This window comes from Corylus avellana, chromosome 11 (genome assembly GCF_965113065.1).
Source record: "Corylus avellana chromosome 11, dhCorAvel1.hap1.2, whole genome shotgun sequence".
Classification (NCBI taxonomy): Eukaryota; Viridiplantae; Streptophyta; class Magnoliopsida; order Fagales; family Betulaceae; genus Corylus; species Corylus avellana.
Window position 1 is genome coordinate 16051332 of NC_142500.1, and position 18463 is coordinate 16069794.

The 18463-nt window shown below is 35.5% G+C and overlaps 2 protein-coding genes across 2 annotated transcripts in view; both read right to left on the bottom strand.

Moving 5' to 3' along the window:
- The window catches only part of LOC132166643 (uncharacterized), a 74322-nt gene extending 65023 nt beyond the window's left edge, over positions 1 to 9299 (bottom strand). Inside the window, exon 1 of the mRNA XM_088511592.1 lies at positions 8321 to 9299. Coding sequence (XP_088367718.1) covers positions 8321 to 9194 — 874 coding nt within the window. The 5' untranslated portion in view covers positions 9195 to 9299. The remainder of the gene's footprint in view (positions 1 to 8320) is intronic.
- A 4703-nt stretch (positions 9300 to 14002) lies between these two features.
- Positions 14003 to 16182, bottom strand: LOC132165924 (L-ascorbate oxidase-like). The gene is made up of 5 exons (XM_059576636.2): positions 15895 to 16182; positions 15683 to 15775; positions 15361 to 15573; positions 15091 to 15270; positions 14003 to 14959 (listed from the first exon to the last, which is right to left on the bottom strand). Exons 1-5 carry the CDS (start codon positions 16180 to 16182, stop codon positions 14003 to 14005), a joined length of 1731 nt encoding a protein of 576 aa, XP_059432619.1.
- Positions 16183 to 18463: the final 2281 nt, after the last annotated feature.

Below are 18463 nucleotides of genomic sequence, written 5' to 3' on the forward strand. Positions count from 1 at the left end.
GGCGGATCTTCCACAGATATGTAGATTTGTGTCTCGTATGCATGAATCTCGGATAAATTTTTACAAATGAGGCCGCGATGAAGGCTTGAAAGAGATTTTGAGCGGAAAACCGCTTGGCGGCTACAGATTGAGCAGCTCCGGATCTATAGGCTGGCATGATTTTGAGACTCTGGGCAGCAGAAATTTTGGCAGCGCTTGATGTAGGGTAATGAGACTAAAATTCGTCAAAAGGAAAACGTCAGAAAAGACATTTATTGAAGGCCACAGGAGTGGCTCTGATACCATGTTAGAATAATGGAGAGATATAGAAGAGCGGAAGAATAATTGGGGGAGCGGAAGTACGCAATGGACTACATTGTATTGATACAAATTAATATGAAGGACTACAGGGACCTCTTTTTATAGAGACAAAATGAGTGATAGGCAAGTAACCTAATATACTAAGGAAATGTAAACCTAGTAGACCTAGAATACATAAGGAAATAAATATTCCTAACATAATATTCTTAACACTGAAGAATTTAGAGTACTCAATAGTAAAGACTTCGTGAAAATAATTCTATTGGATGCCATATTTATAATTGAGCTCTTTTGGAGGAATAAATATGATTAAAATGATTACATAGCAAATAAACCATGGCTGGCAAATGGTATACGACATGACTTGATATTGCTTGAGAATCAACTTCCTTTTTTTTTCTTCTTCAGAAATTATATACATTCCCCTTCACCGACTCTACCAATACTTTTCATGAGCTTTCCCTCGATTACTTTCCTTCTTTTTCGAAACCTCATGGCCTTGGGGCAGTGTCATTATCCATTTAATGCTTACATTTGCAATTATATTTTGCTATTGGACTATCGATCTTATCGACACTGAAAAAGATGTGGATTTACTTGTCGATAAAAAGATCATATTAACCGGCTTGGTAGCAACGCTACAGTGGCGACTCTAATTAACAAACTCGTCTATCAGATTGTGGAAGATAAATCATGCTACTATGATCTTGGCCAAGAGCTTAATAAGCACTATGATTACCCTTTGAACCATATCTTGACAACCCTAACAAGCTTGTATTTTTGTGATTTTTGGAGAGGTACTGCATCAGTTGTGGGACTTATTGTCCTGGGTTTCACTTTTTGGAGTTTCCTTAGGCCTTTTGCCATATAGATTTGAAATATTTGTTGTTTATCGTTTGTTGGAGTTCTTTGTTTTTAGTTGTAACTTGTAATGGATGGCATCTGAACTTTGTAACCCTACTTTGCTTTTGATATCCTCCCTGATTTTGTAGGTTTTATCAAATAGTTTTCAAAATGCATGTGGGAAGTTCGTGACACTGTTGTAGCATCTATAGCTAGAGTGTTATCGGCCTGTTTGAGATTGTCATGGGTAATAGAAATTTATTTATTTATTTATTTTTTCCTGTAGAGTTTTGTGTGTAGAGCTTTGGCAAAACGTTCTAATAAAATCTTTAGCTATATGGTAATTACACGTCTAAAGCTCATTGAATTTGTTATATATCTTTGGTAACATAGCTTAAAAAAAATGTTTTTAGAACTTAGAAGCATCATGATAATAATGGATACGTAAAGTTCTTTTTGTCATTTTATAGTAACTTTTTTTTATATCAAATAGTTGATATTAATTTTCGTAATTTTTTTAGTAATTTAATTTCGTACTTTTAACTCAAATTACATAGTTGATATCCAACATTTTGTCCTTTTGGTGGCTTAAAAATGTTTTTGTAATATATGGTTGAATTAACATGATTTGTGCTTTTAAAGATGGTCCGTAATTAAAAGTTCCTTCAAGATGGCCTTTTGTTAGGTTTTATGTTGGCTCATTCATTGCCAAAACTAAAGTGGCTTTAAGTCTAGCTTTATTTGTTAAGTTTGGACTTGTTTGTTAGATACAAGTTAAATTTTTACTACAAATTAATCTCTTGTGAATATAAATTAATTGTATGTTTAATATTTTTGTGGTTGCTGATATGAATCTTATTAACGACGAAGGAAAATTGTAACTGCAATTATAAAAGGTTGTCGTTGATATATGATTTGAGGATGAATATAATTTATCAACAACAACTTTGACTAGTCGTGGCTGATATATTATCAATGTTGATAACTTATATATATAAACAACTATAGATAATCATTGCTAATAATTGGGATTTTTTTTGCCAATTTTTTATTATTTTTTATATATAAATGTTTAGCACTTTTAACACCATACGAAATTTTAAGTACCACTCAACCATTTATATATATATATATATATCAATTTCCATTTTTTGTTTGTGCCAAAAAATTTAACAGCTTGCCACGTCAAAACCATCTAGTTTGTACCAAGTGTCTTCCATGCCACGTTAGAATCACGTCAAAATACCGGGGCAAAGTACAAAGCCCAAGAACAGAGGAGGCCCAATACACGTGAAAGAGCACAAGCCCATACAAAGAAAGAACAACAATTAGAGGGGTTGGGAAAAGCAAGAAGAGCGAGCTAGCCTTCATAGCTCGAGCCTCGAGACTGACGACCGAGGGAGGCGGAGTACGATCCCTCAGGATGGAGGAGAAGAAAAGTGGCAGGTCCTTCAGCCACTGGTGGTGGGCTCTGGCCAGCGGTGCTCAGTTGGGTTGGGGCGTTTTGTCGTTTAGAAGAGGATGCGCCAGGGAATCATGCCTCATGCCCTTAAAAGCCTTCGCCGTTGCCTCCCTCTTCGTCGGCACTGGTGCCTCCGCCTCCGTATCCGTGCTATATGCCTCCGGCATATACAAGGTCCGCTTCTCTTTCTTTCTCTCTCTTTATCTCTACAAAATGGAAGCATTTTGGTCTTTTCAAGTAGAAAGTCAGGGGTGCCTCAATGGCTTAAATTTCTGTTTTTGAAGGACAAAGCATAACATTAACCTAAGTTCGCCTTGTGTTGTGTGCTTGATCAACCCAGAGGCATTGCTAAATATAGGAAATTTGATATTGGTAGGTTTTTGTGATTTTTTAAAAAAATTTGTTAAGTATAAGAAAGAGAATAGTATAGAGCATCTGTCTTATAATAGAAACTCTAGAGGTTTTTTTTTTTTTTTTTTTCTTTCGTTTTGTGTATAACCTAACTAAATTATAGTCGTTTTTTTGGATTTCATTATATCTTGAAAAATATTTTTTATAACCCAATCCCAGTCTTTCATCGGAATTGGTGAAAACAAATAATTTCTTACAAAAAAGACTCAATAACGCATTTATGAGCCTTTTCTATTTTGCCTTTATATTTCTGCCGTAACAGAAATTACTATGGAAAATTGGAAATTCTGAAAAGTACATGGCCGGGAGTTTCCCAATATGGAGCTTGTTGACAAGCTTATGCAACACCGGGTATCTCATGTAGGTCTTTTCTTTTCTTTTTTAAAGAATAACAACAAATATGTGAAAAGCTTACGCAATGACTTTTGAATCTATTAGACATTAAGTGCTTTTTTACCTTATAATTACCACTACAAAATAAGGCCAAAATAGTGACACTTCTAAGTTGACGTTAAGTTCAAAAAATGTCATTATTGATGTAGTGATGTTTGGCAAATGCACTTAAGCATTGTGACTGAATTTAAAATTGAAGACATTTGAACAGTGAAAATGTCACTACAATGCGACATTTAATCCTAAAAGTCATCTTTTGGAAAGCGACATGTGATGCTTGCATAGTTCAAACACCACTACTCTTTAATAAAATTTAAAAATAATAATTTTTACCGAAAAAAATATTTATAATACCAAGGAAAAAAAATTAAATAAAAAAAAAAAGTCAAAATAATTTTTTTTAAATAAAACAAATTCAAATTAATTTATATATATATATAATTATTTTTTTGTACAAAAATTATTAAATAATGTATATATATAATCTTAATTTCTTCACAAGAAAGCTCATGCGCCTAGAAGACTAGAATAAGAAAAATTCCTACGTGGAATCACTCTCAAACCGTGTTGATTTTTACAATTTGTTTGTCTCGTGTCCATTTTAGGTAAAAAGTCCAATGACTTTTATAACTTTGTGTTTGCATTGAACCATGAGAACATGTCGTAATTAGTGGTTGGGATATATATATAGAGGGCTCTGCTCTGACTTAAGAGGATGTTATTTTGACATTGCAACAAATTTAAAACAACAAACGTAATGAAGTTTGCTCTCGGCCCTCCACTTGGCCCTAGCAACTCGCAAGGCTGATGCCCAATGGTTGGAGGGTACTGCTTTCTTGTTGTGTAAGCACATTTAATCCTAATCCTACAAATTTGTAGGAAAAAAACAAGAAGAGAGATGCCGTTTAACAGTTCCCTTAGAACTTCCAAATACCTTGCCGCAAATATTGTATGATTTTGAACTCAATTTATTGTGGACGTATGATATATATTAAACTCAACTTAAACATCTAAAAGAATAAAATACATAGGGAAAATCTTGGATTTGGATTAATTTGAGGCTCTCTCGTTTGCTTTAGGCTAATCTTTGTAACTTTTGACCATATTTCTTCCTAACTTGTTAGATTACAAACCTTCAGCTAAAAAAAAAAAAAACAAAAGATAACAAGTGAATGGTGTTAAAAATTTCCACATAACCTCCTCCTTGATAATTTAATCTATATATGGGTGCTTTTTCTTACTATATAAATGAAAGAAGTCTTTGACTAGGAAAAAACAAAACAAAACAAAAAGAAAGAAAGAAGTTATTACTTAATAAAAGAAAATGGATTGAGATCATGTACAGCTCCAATATGGACCGTATATTTAAAATGAATGAACTTGATTGTGATAACACATAAGACAGAGAAAGGAAAAGCGGATTGCTTGCAAACCAAACAGTGGTCATCGACCTCACCCTTTTGCCCATAGGGGCTAGTTCCACCATCCCTTGGCGTGCAAGCCACCATTCCCTCTCTCTTATATATGTTGTGATCTAAAATGTTCATTTAAAGTGAACATTCTAAATTAAAACTATTGCACCACATGCAATACCCTATCCTCGCTTGATGGAGAATTTTACGAAAACAACTTTTAGTGTAAATCGTCATAACAGTTGTTGATGCTGCATTTTCGAAAGTATTTGCATTTGAGTGTGGTTCTTTGTTTATATGGCATTAATTGTTAATATGAGTGTAGTGTTTCTGGAAGGAGAGGATTTGATTATCTTCCAATGTAGATGTGATTCATGAATGGACTCGTGATGAAATTTATTTCCAACACAAACAATTAAAGAGAACTAATTTCTAATGAAGAAAATACATATATAAATGTCTTAACCATAAAAACAAAAAAGGAAAAATAAAAGCAAGAGTTGACTATAACATTGAATAAGTAAAAAACGGTTAAGAAGTTTAGACTTGGTTCATCATTCATTTCTCATTTTTATCCACCCCCCCCCCCCCCCCCCCCCCCCCCAAAAAAAAAAAAAAAAAAAAAAGTCAAGATCATTTCTTTACGTTAATAAACAACTTTCTTCACAAAAAAAATTTTCAAACTCATTTCACATTTATGTCATCTAGACATTTAAAACAAAAAAAAAAAAAAAAAAAAAAAAACCCAACTATTTTTCTCAAAATTAACACCAATATTCTTACTTTCTATATTACATAAATCATTTTTTATTATTATTCAAATAAAAAAATCACTACAAAATAATTTTATTTTATTATTATTATTATTTTTTACTTTTTCATACAAAACATTCTTAATTTTTTTTTCTCACATCGCTAAAATATATTACAGTTCTCGTTCGTTTCATTTTTCAAGCCCTTTGCCAAACACATTATTTTTTCCGATCAAAGAAAAAAAAAAAAAAAAATCACTTTGGCACCCAAACGTTATAGACCAAACCCATGGTCTATGAACAATGGGAAAAATCCACTTCACCTCCCTGAAATTTTAAGAGTTTTTTAATTTGAACTCCAAAGTTTAAAAATTAGCAATGTACTCCCTAATGTTTTAAAAATTTTCAATTTAAACCTTCCGTTACCAATTTCCTTCAAATTGGATGAAAATCTCTAAAATTACATAATTACTCTCAGGCTTTTTTTAAAAAAATTTCATCCAATTTAACGAAAATTAATAACAAAAGATTTAAATTGAAAGTTTTTAAAATATTATAGAAGTATATTACTAATTTTTAAATTTTAGAGTTCAAATTAAAAAACTCTTGAAATTACGTGAAAGTGAAGTCAATTTTCCCGATGAACAATCAATATAAGCCTTTGGATTATAAAAAAATCAATAAGCCTTCGGAAAGCAATAATTGCTACGTATGGCCTCGTGGCCTAACAAATTTTCTAGGCTGACCAAGGAGGAAATGACATACTAGCACTCTAGATATTTTCTCAGAATCCATGGGTAATTTAGTAATTCAACATTCACTATCATGCTGCTTAGCTTTCATCAACCGGTAGATTTTGCAGCTCGTTCAAAATATCATCGTTTTCGTTGTGGAGTCAAGACACAAGACACAAGGCACAATGCAGGAGAGCGCCCCTCGCTCCTGCCCTGCCACGTCATGACAGGGTTGATAAACTATGGGCCGGGCTCCCTTCATTATTTGGGCTTTTCAAAATTCCCGCCTAACCCAACTAAATGACCATGCGATCTGCATGATAGACTGCATCATACCACGCACCTCTGTGACTCGCGCTCCCAAATCTCCTATAAACCAAGTCCGGTAAATACCCCCTTCCTTGGTTTCGCTTCAATCATTTCGCTCTCTCACTCCCATGGCGACCTCTCTGCGACTCGCAGTGGTCCTCGTGGCGGTCTCGTTCCTCGCATCGCTCGGCCTCTCTACCGCGACCACCACTAAAGGAATCGAGCAAAGCTTCACGCCTTCAACAACTTCAATTCCATCACCACCAGCAACCACACAGCTCTCTCCCATCTCGGCTTTCACGAGCTCGCCACCATCGCACCCTCTCTCCGAATCCACCACCTCCATGGCATGAACCGTTCCCTTGCGTTCTCCGACTTTGAGAACTGAGAAGCTTCCAGTGGAGACGACTATACTGACGCTCGAGCGAGGTCAGTCACTGGCGGTCACCACCGCCGGAGGAGGCTTGCTTGCCGAGCCGATAAGGATTAACTACGTGAGAATCAAGGCCGCTCTCGAAGTCACGCGCAACCTCAAGATCTACCAGATTCATCCCGTCGCTTCTGCATACTATCAGATACTCGGCGGAGAAGGAGGACGCGGATCGCCTGGCCTCAGATCAGACGGTGAACAGAGTCTGTGATGCTCTGGAAGGGAAAAGAGGTTGCGCTGAGGTTACCATGCTTCAGTTCAAACAAACGGTGGAGATCGAGGACCACCATGGCCTATGATGGACTGTCTCAGTTCAGGACTTCTCGTTGTTTTCTTCTCAAGCCTCGAGGTAGGCCTGTGCTAACGTGTATGTATACTCATTTATCTTATTTACAGCCTACTTTGAACGTCTATGATTTGATATAATAATCACGTCACTCTAAGTTATCCTTTTTCAACAGTTTTTTGGTACTTTTCTTAAGCTTTTCTGGCTTAATTGATGTAACTTGGATGCGTAGCCTCATCTTGATAAACTACATCGTTTTTATATCTTGTGTTAGCTAATTTCACTCCAGATTCTAAATTATGAGCTAAATCTATTTCATTCTTTGGCTTCGCGATCGAGCTAATCTCTTTCTAGGATAAATATTCTGTTATTTGCTGTTTTGATCTCAGTTGTAAGCTCTTACTATGCCAATTTTTTTTGCTAGCGCTTTGTGGAATCTTGTGTTATTTGCTGATTTGATCTCAGGTGTAAGCTCTGGTTTTCAAATTGACTGTCATTGACCACTTTTTGTAGTCTTTTATTTGGTCAGTTGTTTTGGATACCATATTATAATTTCATGCACGAAAAGAAAAGAAAAAGAAATACCAGTTCTCATTTAGGTTTCTTGTTTGAAATTAGGAACTTCATTAGTGAAAACTTTGGTTGGAAAATAGAAGTTACGCATACTGATCAATCTCGTTAGACTTTTAGATTAAAGATAAGTAATCTCATGCATCTATTCTACTAAACATTAAACAGAATAAAAGAAAAGGGAATATATAAAATGGTCAATAGACTCTTTATTACATAAAACATCATCAGATGCAAGCTGTACCCGACTACAAATTAAAAAAAGAAATAAAAGAATAAAAATCTTAGATCCAGAAAGAAAGAAAGAAAAGGGTCATATCCAAACCCTAAAACCCGTAATCTTCTTTGCTGGTACTTGCGTCTTCTACAGTCCACATGCTGCCACCACAACCCAGTTCTTTTTCCCTTCCTAGGCTACTACTTGCTCCCTCGTTGTCACTCATTTTGCTCCGGCCATGGCCATCAAGATCTCGTACCCTACTAACCACCACAAGAGCCAGACAAAGTTTTTGTCCATCGCCAACTCGGAAGGACCAAACTTGGATCACATCTTTTGCCTTGAGACCATTCGCTTTTGCGACAGCATTCCAGTGTGTCCTCAGCGCGTACATGAAGCTGCTTTTCCCCGAGTCTTTGCCCATGTTCCACTGCCTCAAAATTATTTTACTCACCTTATGCGAGGGCTCGTAGAATGGCACTTCCAATGAGATTTGTTGGTCAAGAAGATATCTCTCCCTCTCTTTCAAAAAACCCCTATTGATCTTCCCAAAGGGTATGGACAACCGACTATGGTCTGGCATTAGGTCAGTGTCGGTGAGGCGTTTTTGTATTACCATAAACAACTCTGATCCATTTACCCCCTTTATATGATTCTTGATTTCCTCTGGCATGTCCGGTGGTGGGTTTGGAAAGGGGGGCAAATCTAATTTCTGCCTCTTCTCCAATCTCATGCTGGCAGTAGGTTTTTTGTTATTATATTTAGAATTCTTTTGGTTTATCTTGAAATTGATTTCCCCCTCTCCGCTCCCATAGATTCTCTTCAAACCATTCTTTGGCCTTTGAGCTTGGAAATCAGAAACCATGATCTTTTCTTCATTAAACCCTTGTGTCCTTGGGCTGTCCATAGGCATAGTCATGGGTTTCTTTAGAACCTTTTCCTTGATTAATCTTTCCTTTGATTTTTCTTCTTCATACTGAATAGCAGCAACTTCTGCCACAGCAATTAAATAGTCCATGCGGCAACCACTTGAGATCTGCATACCCTTGAAATGTTTCATCTTCAAGTAACCCATATTCACTTCTTTCTTCTTCTCCGTCTATTACGGTGACCTAACAACGGAAAGGGCAAGATGACAGAGAGAAAGAAAGGGCTCCAGTTGTCGTCGCTTTCCTTTCAAGGTTGTTAAAAAAAAGGGGTGATGAAGGGCTGTGAGGACAAAGGGTTGCTTAATGCTAACAAATAAGAAAGAGAGAAAAAAAAAACGGGGGCTGTGAAGACAATGGGTGATGAAGTCCCTATTTATAAGGAAGGAAGATTCCTAAATGAGAGAACTAACTCGAGTTAAGTAAAAGAAGATAATTCCAAACCCTAAGAGGAAAAGGTTTTAGTAAAATATAATCCAAAAAAAACAGGGGGTTTTTTTTTTAATTTTATTTATTTTTTATTTTTTATTTTCCTTTTCTATTGTGGAGAGGGAATATAATCCAAAAAATACAGGCTTTCTTATTGTATTTTTCATCCTCCTTTTCTATTGTGGAGAGGGAACTTTCCCTTCGGCTTGAGTGGTCAATTACCAAGATATAAATTGCCCCTAAATGATCATTAAGTTTAAGTACTACTAGTTAATTAATCTAATATAATTGTTTGGCTATTGGTATAAAATTATTTTTTAACCCACTTAAAATTACTTCATTAGTTTCTATATATAAATAAGTGGAAACAACTAATTGGCTATTAATCACTTTTATGGGTGTAAACCGAACCTACTAATTGTAACTAGAAAAATCATGACAATAATATTGTTCAAGTTTTGTAAATTAATCTAATTAAGCGTGTTAGTGTTAGTGGCGATGAAGTGCAACTTGATGAAGAGCTTGGCACATGAAATTAGATGCAGTTATTGTTGTTAGAGGACCCAAGATACAGAGTTGGAATATATTGTTCCATTTCATCTCAAAAAGGAAACTCCCAGTGGTCACACCGTGCTTTTAAATGTGAAGCCCAAAACTTAACCCAGTGGACTAAAGCTTGAATTTTTATTTTTTATTTTTAAAGCGAAAATACACTTTTAACTCCTTGAATTATCATCCCAAGGATAAAGAATAGAAATATGAGGTTCTTCTTTTTCTGTTTCTCTGATCTCTTGGTTTCTCAGAGAAGGGGTGTAATTTTTACTAATCTTAAGAGGTTTGAGAAATTAAAATATATAAACATATAAATTCCTTCACATGCATGATGCTGAAACTAAGTGGTACCATGAAACCATTTTACTGCTTTCAAGGATGTTAATCTACACAATATAGAGAGAGAATTGCAAAAGGCTGCCCTGCCAGAGCTGACGCCTTAAGGATCTAGATCCATTCAAACTATTTTCTGCTTGATAGTTGTAGTAGATTGAAAGATTCATTTTCCCTTTGGAGGGTTGAATAAGTGAAAGAGAGCAAATATACAGGGTTGCTTTTAGACTCAGATGTTAGAGATATGGTTGTTAGGGCAGTACAGGAACATTGCAAACGAAAAATACTTAGGTTTTGGAATGTGTTCACTTCAGCTATATCACAGGTAAATGATTTATTAGATGAATCCAGACTTTTTAGTAATTAGTAGTTTTGATGCTGTTATATATCTCTGAAGTTTTGTCTTCCTCCACTTGGTTTGACTGCAGTTGAACTGATTCTCAATTCCAGTAAATATCCCCTCTTGTACTGTTTTTTACAGCATTATTTAACACCCTTGGAAGGGTTAAACCATTAATTCTGTCAGAGAAAAACAAGATCATTTTCAATATTCGAGTTGGTGAATTTTGTTATGCAGTGATTGTGATGTTTTCTAGGTAAAAAAGATGTATCATGCAAGTTTTCTAGTTTGTTACTGGCCATCCTGTTTTCAGGGTTCCATTTTCAGTGCAAGGGAGCCATGTGCATACCAAGTGCATGAGACCATAGCTTATCTTATTAGGATGAAGTGCTTATGTGTAGTACAGGGAAAAAAAAAAAAAATTGTACATTTTAAGTTGAGCTGAAACTTATTGCAATTTCAGGCAGCTTATGTTTAAAAAGGAGTTCGACAAAAGTTATGTGGGATTTATGAAGAATGGGGCAAGATGGTTGGTGGAGAACACCGACATCAAATTGTTGGTAAGAAATGCCAACTGTCAGTATCTTATTTTTGTTAGGTGTTCCATTTATGAGTTGCCTTAATAAATGCATATGCTAATTCAACAGATAATGCAAAATGTAATCTTAACTTTTTTTTTTATTTATTTTTATTTTTATTTTTTAAGTTACTTTAATATCACCTAATTAAGCACCTGGACAGTTCCATATTGTTAGATTACTACTAACTTAGACAAGTTGAATCTTTCGAGTGTCATTGTGGGTGGTAGTCTTTAGGCGATTTAATCTCTATATGCCGGTTAATTAATGAGTTGGCATTAATTATCAGTTTGTTGCCACGTTTTGACTTAGGGCTTGTTTGAGATTGCGTTTGAGAGGCTTAAAAGTGTTTTTAACACTCAAAAGCCCGTTTTAAAAAAAAAGTACGCATTTGATAAAAAAAATTAAAAGCGCTTTTAAGGGTTCAAAAAGCCTAAAAATTGCCAAAAAAACACTTTTGACAAAAGTTTAAAAATGAAGTTTTTACTCAAAAGTTTTTTTTTGACCTAAAAGCTCTATTTATCAAACGCAATCTTAAACATGCTCTTAATTATTATAAGTAAAAGCTTAACACTTATATTGCCATCTTAATCAGATATATAGGATATATATGACATAATTAATGATAACCCAATTTTTTTTTTAAAATGTTTCTTGTCAGCAGCAGAACTTCCTTGTAGACATAAAAGTCAAATGCGGACCTACATTAGCATTTTTGCTGGTGCTAGCTTTTGAAGGAGGAACAAGGAGAAACATACCAAGTTTGAGGTGTATGATTGTAATCGTCAAGGGAGAAAAGAGTAAACTCTAATATGTTTTTACCCTGTTGAACTTGTTTCACGGAAGGTTATTGTAAATGCGTTTGATTGTTCCGTGCCCAATACTCTGCGACAGTGAAATTTGTTCATATTGGAACTTATCATATCTAAAGAATATTGGTGTTTTTGATTTTTTTTTTCACTTGTATCCCTTCATTAAGGTTGAGTATGCAAGCCTTGTGACATTGTATGTATTTGATTATCTTTTGTGAATAGAATTTGTCTTCATTTCTAGTAGCTGCTGAAGCCCACAAAGACATAATTGATTAAAAAAAAACAAAAAAAAAGTAATTAGCAAAAAAAAAAAAACAAGGGCATTTACCATTAGTGATGACAATGTTGTCGCTGATGATATACCCAATAGCGACGTCGACAATGTCATTGTTGATATGTGTATCATTAGCAATAAAATTGTTGTTGCCGATGATGTGGTAATAGCGACAACAAGCCATCTCATGGGAGATTGGGAGGTATTTTAGTGATCACTTTTAGCGTCTTCAGCAACGACAATTGTGAGTATTAATCAATGTCGTCGCTAATGAGTCTTTAACGATGGAGTATCAGCAACGACGGTTTTACTCGCTAAGTCATTAGCGACCACTTTAAGGTCTTTAGCAACGACTTTGAGTTGTTGCCAAATACCGTTTTTCTTGTAGTGTCCATTTTGCACTTACACCTCCAAACTTTAAAAAGTAACATTAAGGTCTCATATTATCACTTTTGCATTTTTTTTTCTCCCCTTTCGGATGTTTTTATTTATTTATTTATTTTTAACTTTTTCAAATGGTTAATTTTTAATAATTTCATTGGTACTTTGAGGATAAAAATGTAATAGTGTTTAATTTGACATGCAATGGTGGTATGTGGGGTCTTGATGTCACTTTTTAATGTTTGAAAGCATAATTGCAAAATGTGTGATCAATTCGAAGGATTAAAGTATATTTTTCTCTTAAAAAAAAAAAATTATAGATGGCTAAAGCTTTGAATTTTATTGCCTGAATTTAACCTCCGGTCTGTCACTTGCCTCGACTTTTGACGAAGGATTTGGATCTCTTGCAAATTGTAAGAGAGTTCTTATAGAGCACATTTGTTTGAGTAGGCCTTGAACTGTCCTCCCACTGTCCTTAATGAATGGCCTTCCAATACAACTGTGGAGAACAACATTTGCAAAGTACAGATTAAGGCCTAGATGACTTCCTCTTGGCTGGTGTATAACCGACCACTTTCATCTAAATTTTTTCCAATGTGATTATCCTTCCTCAATTTGTCAATCACCATGTTCCACACTCCATTCTCCATTCGTGGTTCAGTTCGCAGCTTGCTTCAAACTTAAAAGCCTCTTTTCTTCTAACTAATCGTGGCTGATGATCTGAACTCATTTGGAGCTAGTTAATTTGGTCATTTGCTATTTTATGTTCTGAAATGGCAAACTTAATTTATGGGTTTATTTCATATGATAATCTGATATATCTCTTCTTTGAACGTTGAGTTTTGTATAATGCAATTACTGCTCGGTTTAAAAAATTGTTGTGTCCAAATTTTAGAAAAAAGTTACCAAATATTTCTTGGTTATAAAGAATATTTTCCAATAAATCATTCCTTCTTGTTTCCGCTATGAAAAAACAAGGAAAAAAGAAAAAAGAAGAAGAAGAAGCTCTGTGACCAAACAAATCCTCCAAAAACTGTCATCGAATCCCAAACAATTAGATAAGAAAGAGTAATATCTCAAGAAGAAAACAAAAACAAAAACAAAAGAATGAGACTATATTGTTGAATGAATGATTACAGAGCAAAAAATAAAAATAATAATTAAATAAATAACAGTCCATCCATGGCTGTCTAATTTGATACTCTGTATGTGGTAAACCAATACCTATTGATTTCACTGAAAAGATGATCTTAATTATCTATGGATTCCCCAATCCTTTGGACTCACCGCAGCCCATAATAGAAGAAGGCAAATTTCCCACCTTTTCAATCCCTTCTTCAAACACCACCCCCATACCCATGTGGAAGTGAGATTCTATATGGCAATGGAAAAGCCACACACCTGGATTATCTGCCTTAAACCTCAAAGCAGTCCAACCATAGGGATGAACAGGAACTGTGTTCTTCATTATTGGATTCACCAAGTTGTATTTCTTTGGATCCTCATTAATGTCAAACTTGCCAGTTCCGTAGCCTAGGACCCAAAAATCGTGCCCATGGAGATGCCATGGATGTGTCTCACTGGTCGTACCACCCATGGATACTGCATTTTGTAGTATAATATCCACTGTCGTGTTAAACTCTAGCCGGTAAATGCCATTGCTCAAAGAGGCATTCGTGTTCGCAGGGACGTCGTAAATGTTATACTTCTCAAAGTCGTACCCGGTGGGCGGTGGGGACTGATTGTAGACATGGCGTAGGTTGTACTTTTCTGCAACAAGGTAAGGCGTGTGGGGGAGGGTGAAAGAGACGTTATTCACGGCCCAGCGCGTATAACCATTGACGCGATTTTGTGTGTTGAGAAACACGATGACTCTGTCCGGGGTTGCCGGAGGGGTGGATGTGAAACCTTGGCGAGCCTTAATGGCTTGACTTTGAGCCAATCGGGCTGTAGGGTCATTCCACATGGGGCCGGCCGGTGGAGCTGTTGGAGGAGATCGCCTTGGATGGTTTGGATAGTAATTGAGAATGGCTAAACCATCTGTTGTATTGGGTTCTCGGCTAACCACATTTGTCGTCATCCAATAATTTCTTGAAGGGTCTTGATCGGCTTTTATAAGAACAGAGTATGTCTCTCCAGAGTATATGAATAGGTTGTCCACCACAAATGGCTCCACATAGTGCCCATCTGCCTCAACCACAGTCATATTATGACCCTGCTTCAAAAGAAAACCACAAACATACCATTAATGGATTGCAAAACTACATTCATGTCGCACTAAAAACACCATTCATGTTTTTAATCCAAAAAACTTTGAAGTACGGCAATGGTGGTCGCCAAAGTTACCTCTATTTGAAAACTGAGGGCTGACAGAGCAGTCAAGCTTGCGACTCTTAGTCGATACGTTTTTCCAGGGATTACAGTCATTACATAAGGAGAGCATTCAGGATTTGATGCATTACAAACCCCGGGTCCAGATGGTGTACTAGAGCAGTTAAATTTTCCTCTTCCTTGAATAAGAAGCGACTGAAAATTGATAAAAGCAATACCCATTAGAGAAAGCAAGAGAAATATATGCATATATCAGCAATAGTAATTCAATTTAGTGCTTTTTACCTGAGGCTCCCCAACCCAGACAAAAGGAATGGAGGACAATCCAGTGGCTTGTTCATAAGTGCTTTTGTGGTACCAATCGTTGAGGATGATGCTCCGATCATAATCATATGCAAACGGTTCTGTCTCTCCATCGGGAAGTGATACACGGATTGACCCATATAGCCCTGCTTCTCTTTGCATTCCATAGTGAGCGTGGTACAGGTAAGTTCCAGGCTGCCCATAACCAAAACATAGATTGAGATACAATGACAGAAACTGTGACATTCTAAGGAACAAACAAAAATGGAAAAACAGAGCCAATTGCAGGGGCTCTAACACCTACCCTATCAACTTTAAACTCGTATTGGAAGGTATCCCCAGGCAATATTGGACATTGGGTCACCCCCTCTGTTCCATCCATCCCAGGGGTTCCAATCTGCAGCAAATCAAGCAAAAGAATGTGCGTTAGAGTAAGGAATGATACAAGATCGAATACATGGATATGATTATATGAATCTGGTTCAAGAAGGAAAATGGGAATTGTGCAGTATTTACCTGTCGGATTCCATGCCAATGGATTGCAAGGTTCTCTAGCATAAGGCTGTTCTTCACCTCAACAATGATGGTGTCGCCTTGCTGGGCCAAGATTGTGGGTCCTGGACTTCTGCCATTGATAGTGATAGCAAGCTTCTCATAGCAATCGGGGGACTTGTACTCATACTTCACCTCCCATTTGTAATGCCGAATTCTGGCCTCAGCTGTTTGAACATACATCAAAGAGGTGAAGAGACACAAAGCCAGTAGCTTCAACATAATTCTTCTGTATTGCAATATTTCAACCATTTCTTGATTGCTTAATCAAGTGGGAGCTCAGGAAAAGCCTCGAGTTGTAAGCTTAAACGGGTATTCACTTTCCAGCCTCCGTCGATTGTCTTTTTTGTAATGGTGTCTCTTGTTGTCAATCCATATATATGGTGTCTTAAGTATTCGTCAAATACAGCGGGCGGGACCATGCAAACATTGGAAACTTCATTTTTTGACTTGACCAAAGCCTGCATAAGACAGTCTGAAATGTTGATTGCTAGGTCTTCTTATGCTAGACGAGGTCAATATTATTTTCTCCAAAAACAAAAAAATATTAGCTTTTATTTCTCTTATCTAATTTTTAAAAAATAATATCTATTGAAAACCACTAGAACACTGCATTTCTCGTCTGAAATTGTTTTATATATATAAACAATTTAAGACTTTGTCGAATATATGTTAAAACTGTTAAATTGACTCTATAAATAGTCTACTGTAGGCTAGTTTAAAACAAGAAAAATTTTCTCTTCGTTTGTCTACTGTAGGCTAGAATAAAATTCTGGACGTGTTTTGGTTTCATTTTGTTTTGTGCAAAATATAACAAAACTACGGTCCATTTTTTAGGTTCCATTATATTCTGAAGAAGTATTTGTTGTAACTCAGTGCATACTTTTGTTAATAATAATAAAAAAAAAATAAAAAATCAGTGCATAATTCTTCTTAAATTATTAATTATTCCTAATTTAACATGATATCAAAGCTAAAAGTCTTGAGTTTAAACCTTGACTCCGTCAATTTACCTCATTTAACTTAAATATTTCACGTGTTGGACATCACCCATTAAAAGGGAGTTTGAGTCCACATGTGAAGGGAAGTGTTAAAATAATAATTAAATTTACTTCTTCTTATCAGCTTAAACTTTTAAGATAACTGATAATTTAACACTTCTATTGAAATTGGTGAGAACAAATAATTTTTTTAAAAAAATAAAAACAACTCAATAACACATTTATGAGCTTTTTCTTTTCTGTCTTCAGATTTCTTCACTAACAGAAATTACTATGGAAATTCTGAGAAGTACCATGGGAGTTTCCCATGGAGCTTGTTGACAAGCTTACGCAACACCGGGTATCTGATGTGACCTGATCCATGTGGGTCATTCTTTTTCTTTTTAACAATAACTAAGAAATATATGAATTGGAAAAGCTTATGCAATGAGTAATTGACTTTTCTTTTTTTCTTTTTTTGAATTTCCTAGTTTCCTTGTAATTATTATCTTCATTTCTTTCCAAGAAAGCTCATGCCAGTTATGCGCCTAGAATACTTAGAATAAGAAAAATTCCTAAAGTGGAATCATTCTCAAACCGTGTTGATTTTTATACTCTTTCGCAGGAGGAACCAGGTAAGGAAACATATTTCAACATTTATCTCTTTATCATAGAAAAATAGTTGGTCTTAATATATATATATATATATATCTTATAAATTAAGCATTAAATTTGTAGATTTATGTGGACCTCACAAATCTAATAATTGATATATTTAGCATGTGTTTGATGGTTGGGATAGATATCTGCTTTGACATAAGAGATCTGCTCACGGCCCTCCACTTGGCCCCACCATGGTTGATGCCCAATGGTAGGAGCCTGGAGGGTACTGCTATCTTGTTGTGTACTGTGAGTGATTGCGATTGTGATAAACAGAAATTCAGCGATACATAACTTAACATATTTAAAATCAACCTTTAACATACTTAAGTAATAGTTAGAGCATACTTTAACTCTAATTAAAGAACGAGGTTTTACGGGTGAGGTTGTAGATGTCAGGATTGTGGCGTGTCGGCGGAGACCCAGATTTGTTCTCTATGGCAGGCATTTAGGCAAACCACCAAGTGGAAAAGAGACGGTAGCTAAAAGTGGAGGCCAAAGGTGAAATTGCAAGGAGCTTGGTGGTGTAGAGGTAAGGGAAGGAGGATAAAATCAACTTAAACATCTAAAAGGATAAAATACATAGGAAAAATCTTGGATTTAGATTAATTTGATTCTCTCTCGTTTGCTTTAGGCTAATTTGACATTGATTTCAAATGACAATACCCTCAATCTTTGTAACTTTTAACCATATGTCTTCATAACTTGTTAGATTACAAGCCTTCAAAAAAAAAAAAAAAAGTGAGTGGCATTAAAAATTTCCATATAACCTCCTACTAGATAATTTAATCTATCAGTGTTTTTTCTTGCTAGATAAATGAAAGAAATCTTTGACTAAAAAAAAAAAAGTTATCACTTATTAGAAGAAAATGGATTGAGATCCTGTGTAGCTC

Excerpts from the sequence above, each read along its gene's own strand:
- LOC132165924 (XM_059576636.2), bottom strand. The coding sequence starts at position 16,182 with ATGGTTGAAATATTGCAATACAGAAGAATTATGTTGAAGCTACTGGCT. Across the intron at positions 15,271-15,360 it reads TCTGGGTTGGGGAGCCTCAG|TCGCTTCTTATTCAAGGAAG; the intron begins GTAAAAAGCACT and ends ATCAATTTTCAG. Across the intron at positions 14,960-15,090 it reads CCCTCAGTTTTCAAATAGAG|GGTCATAATATGACTGTGGT; the intron begins GTAACTTTGGCG and ends CTTTTGAAGCAG.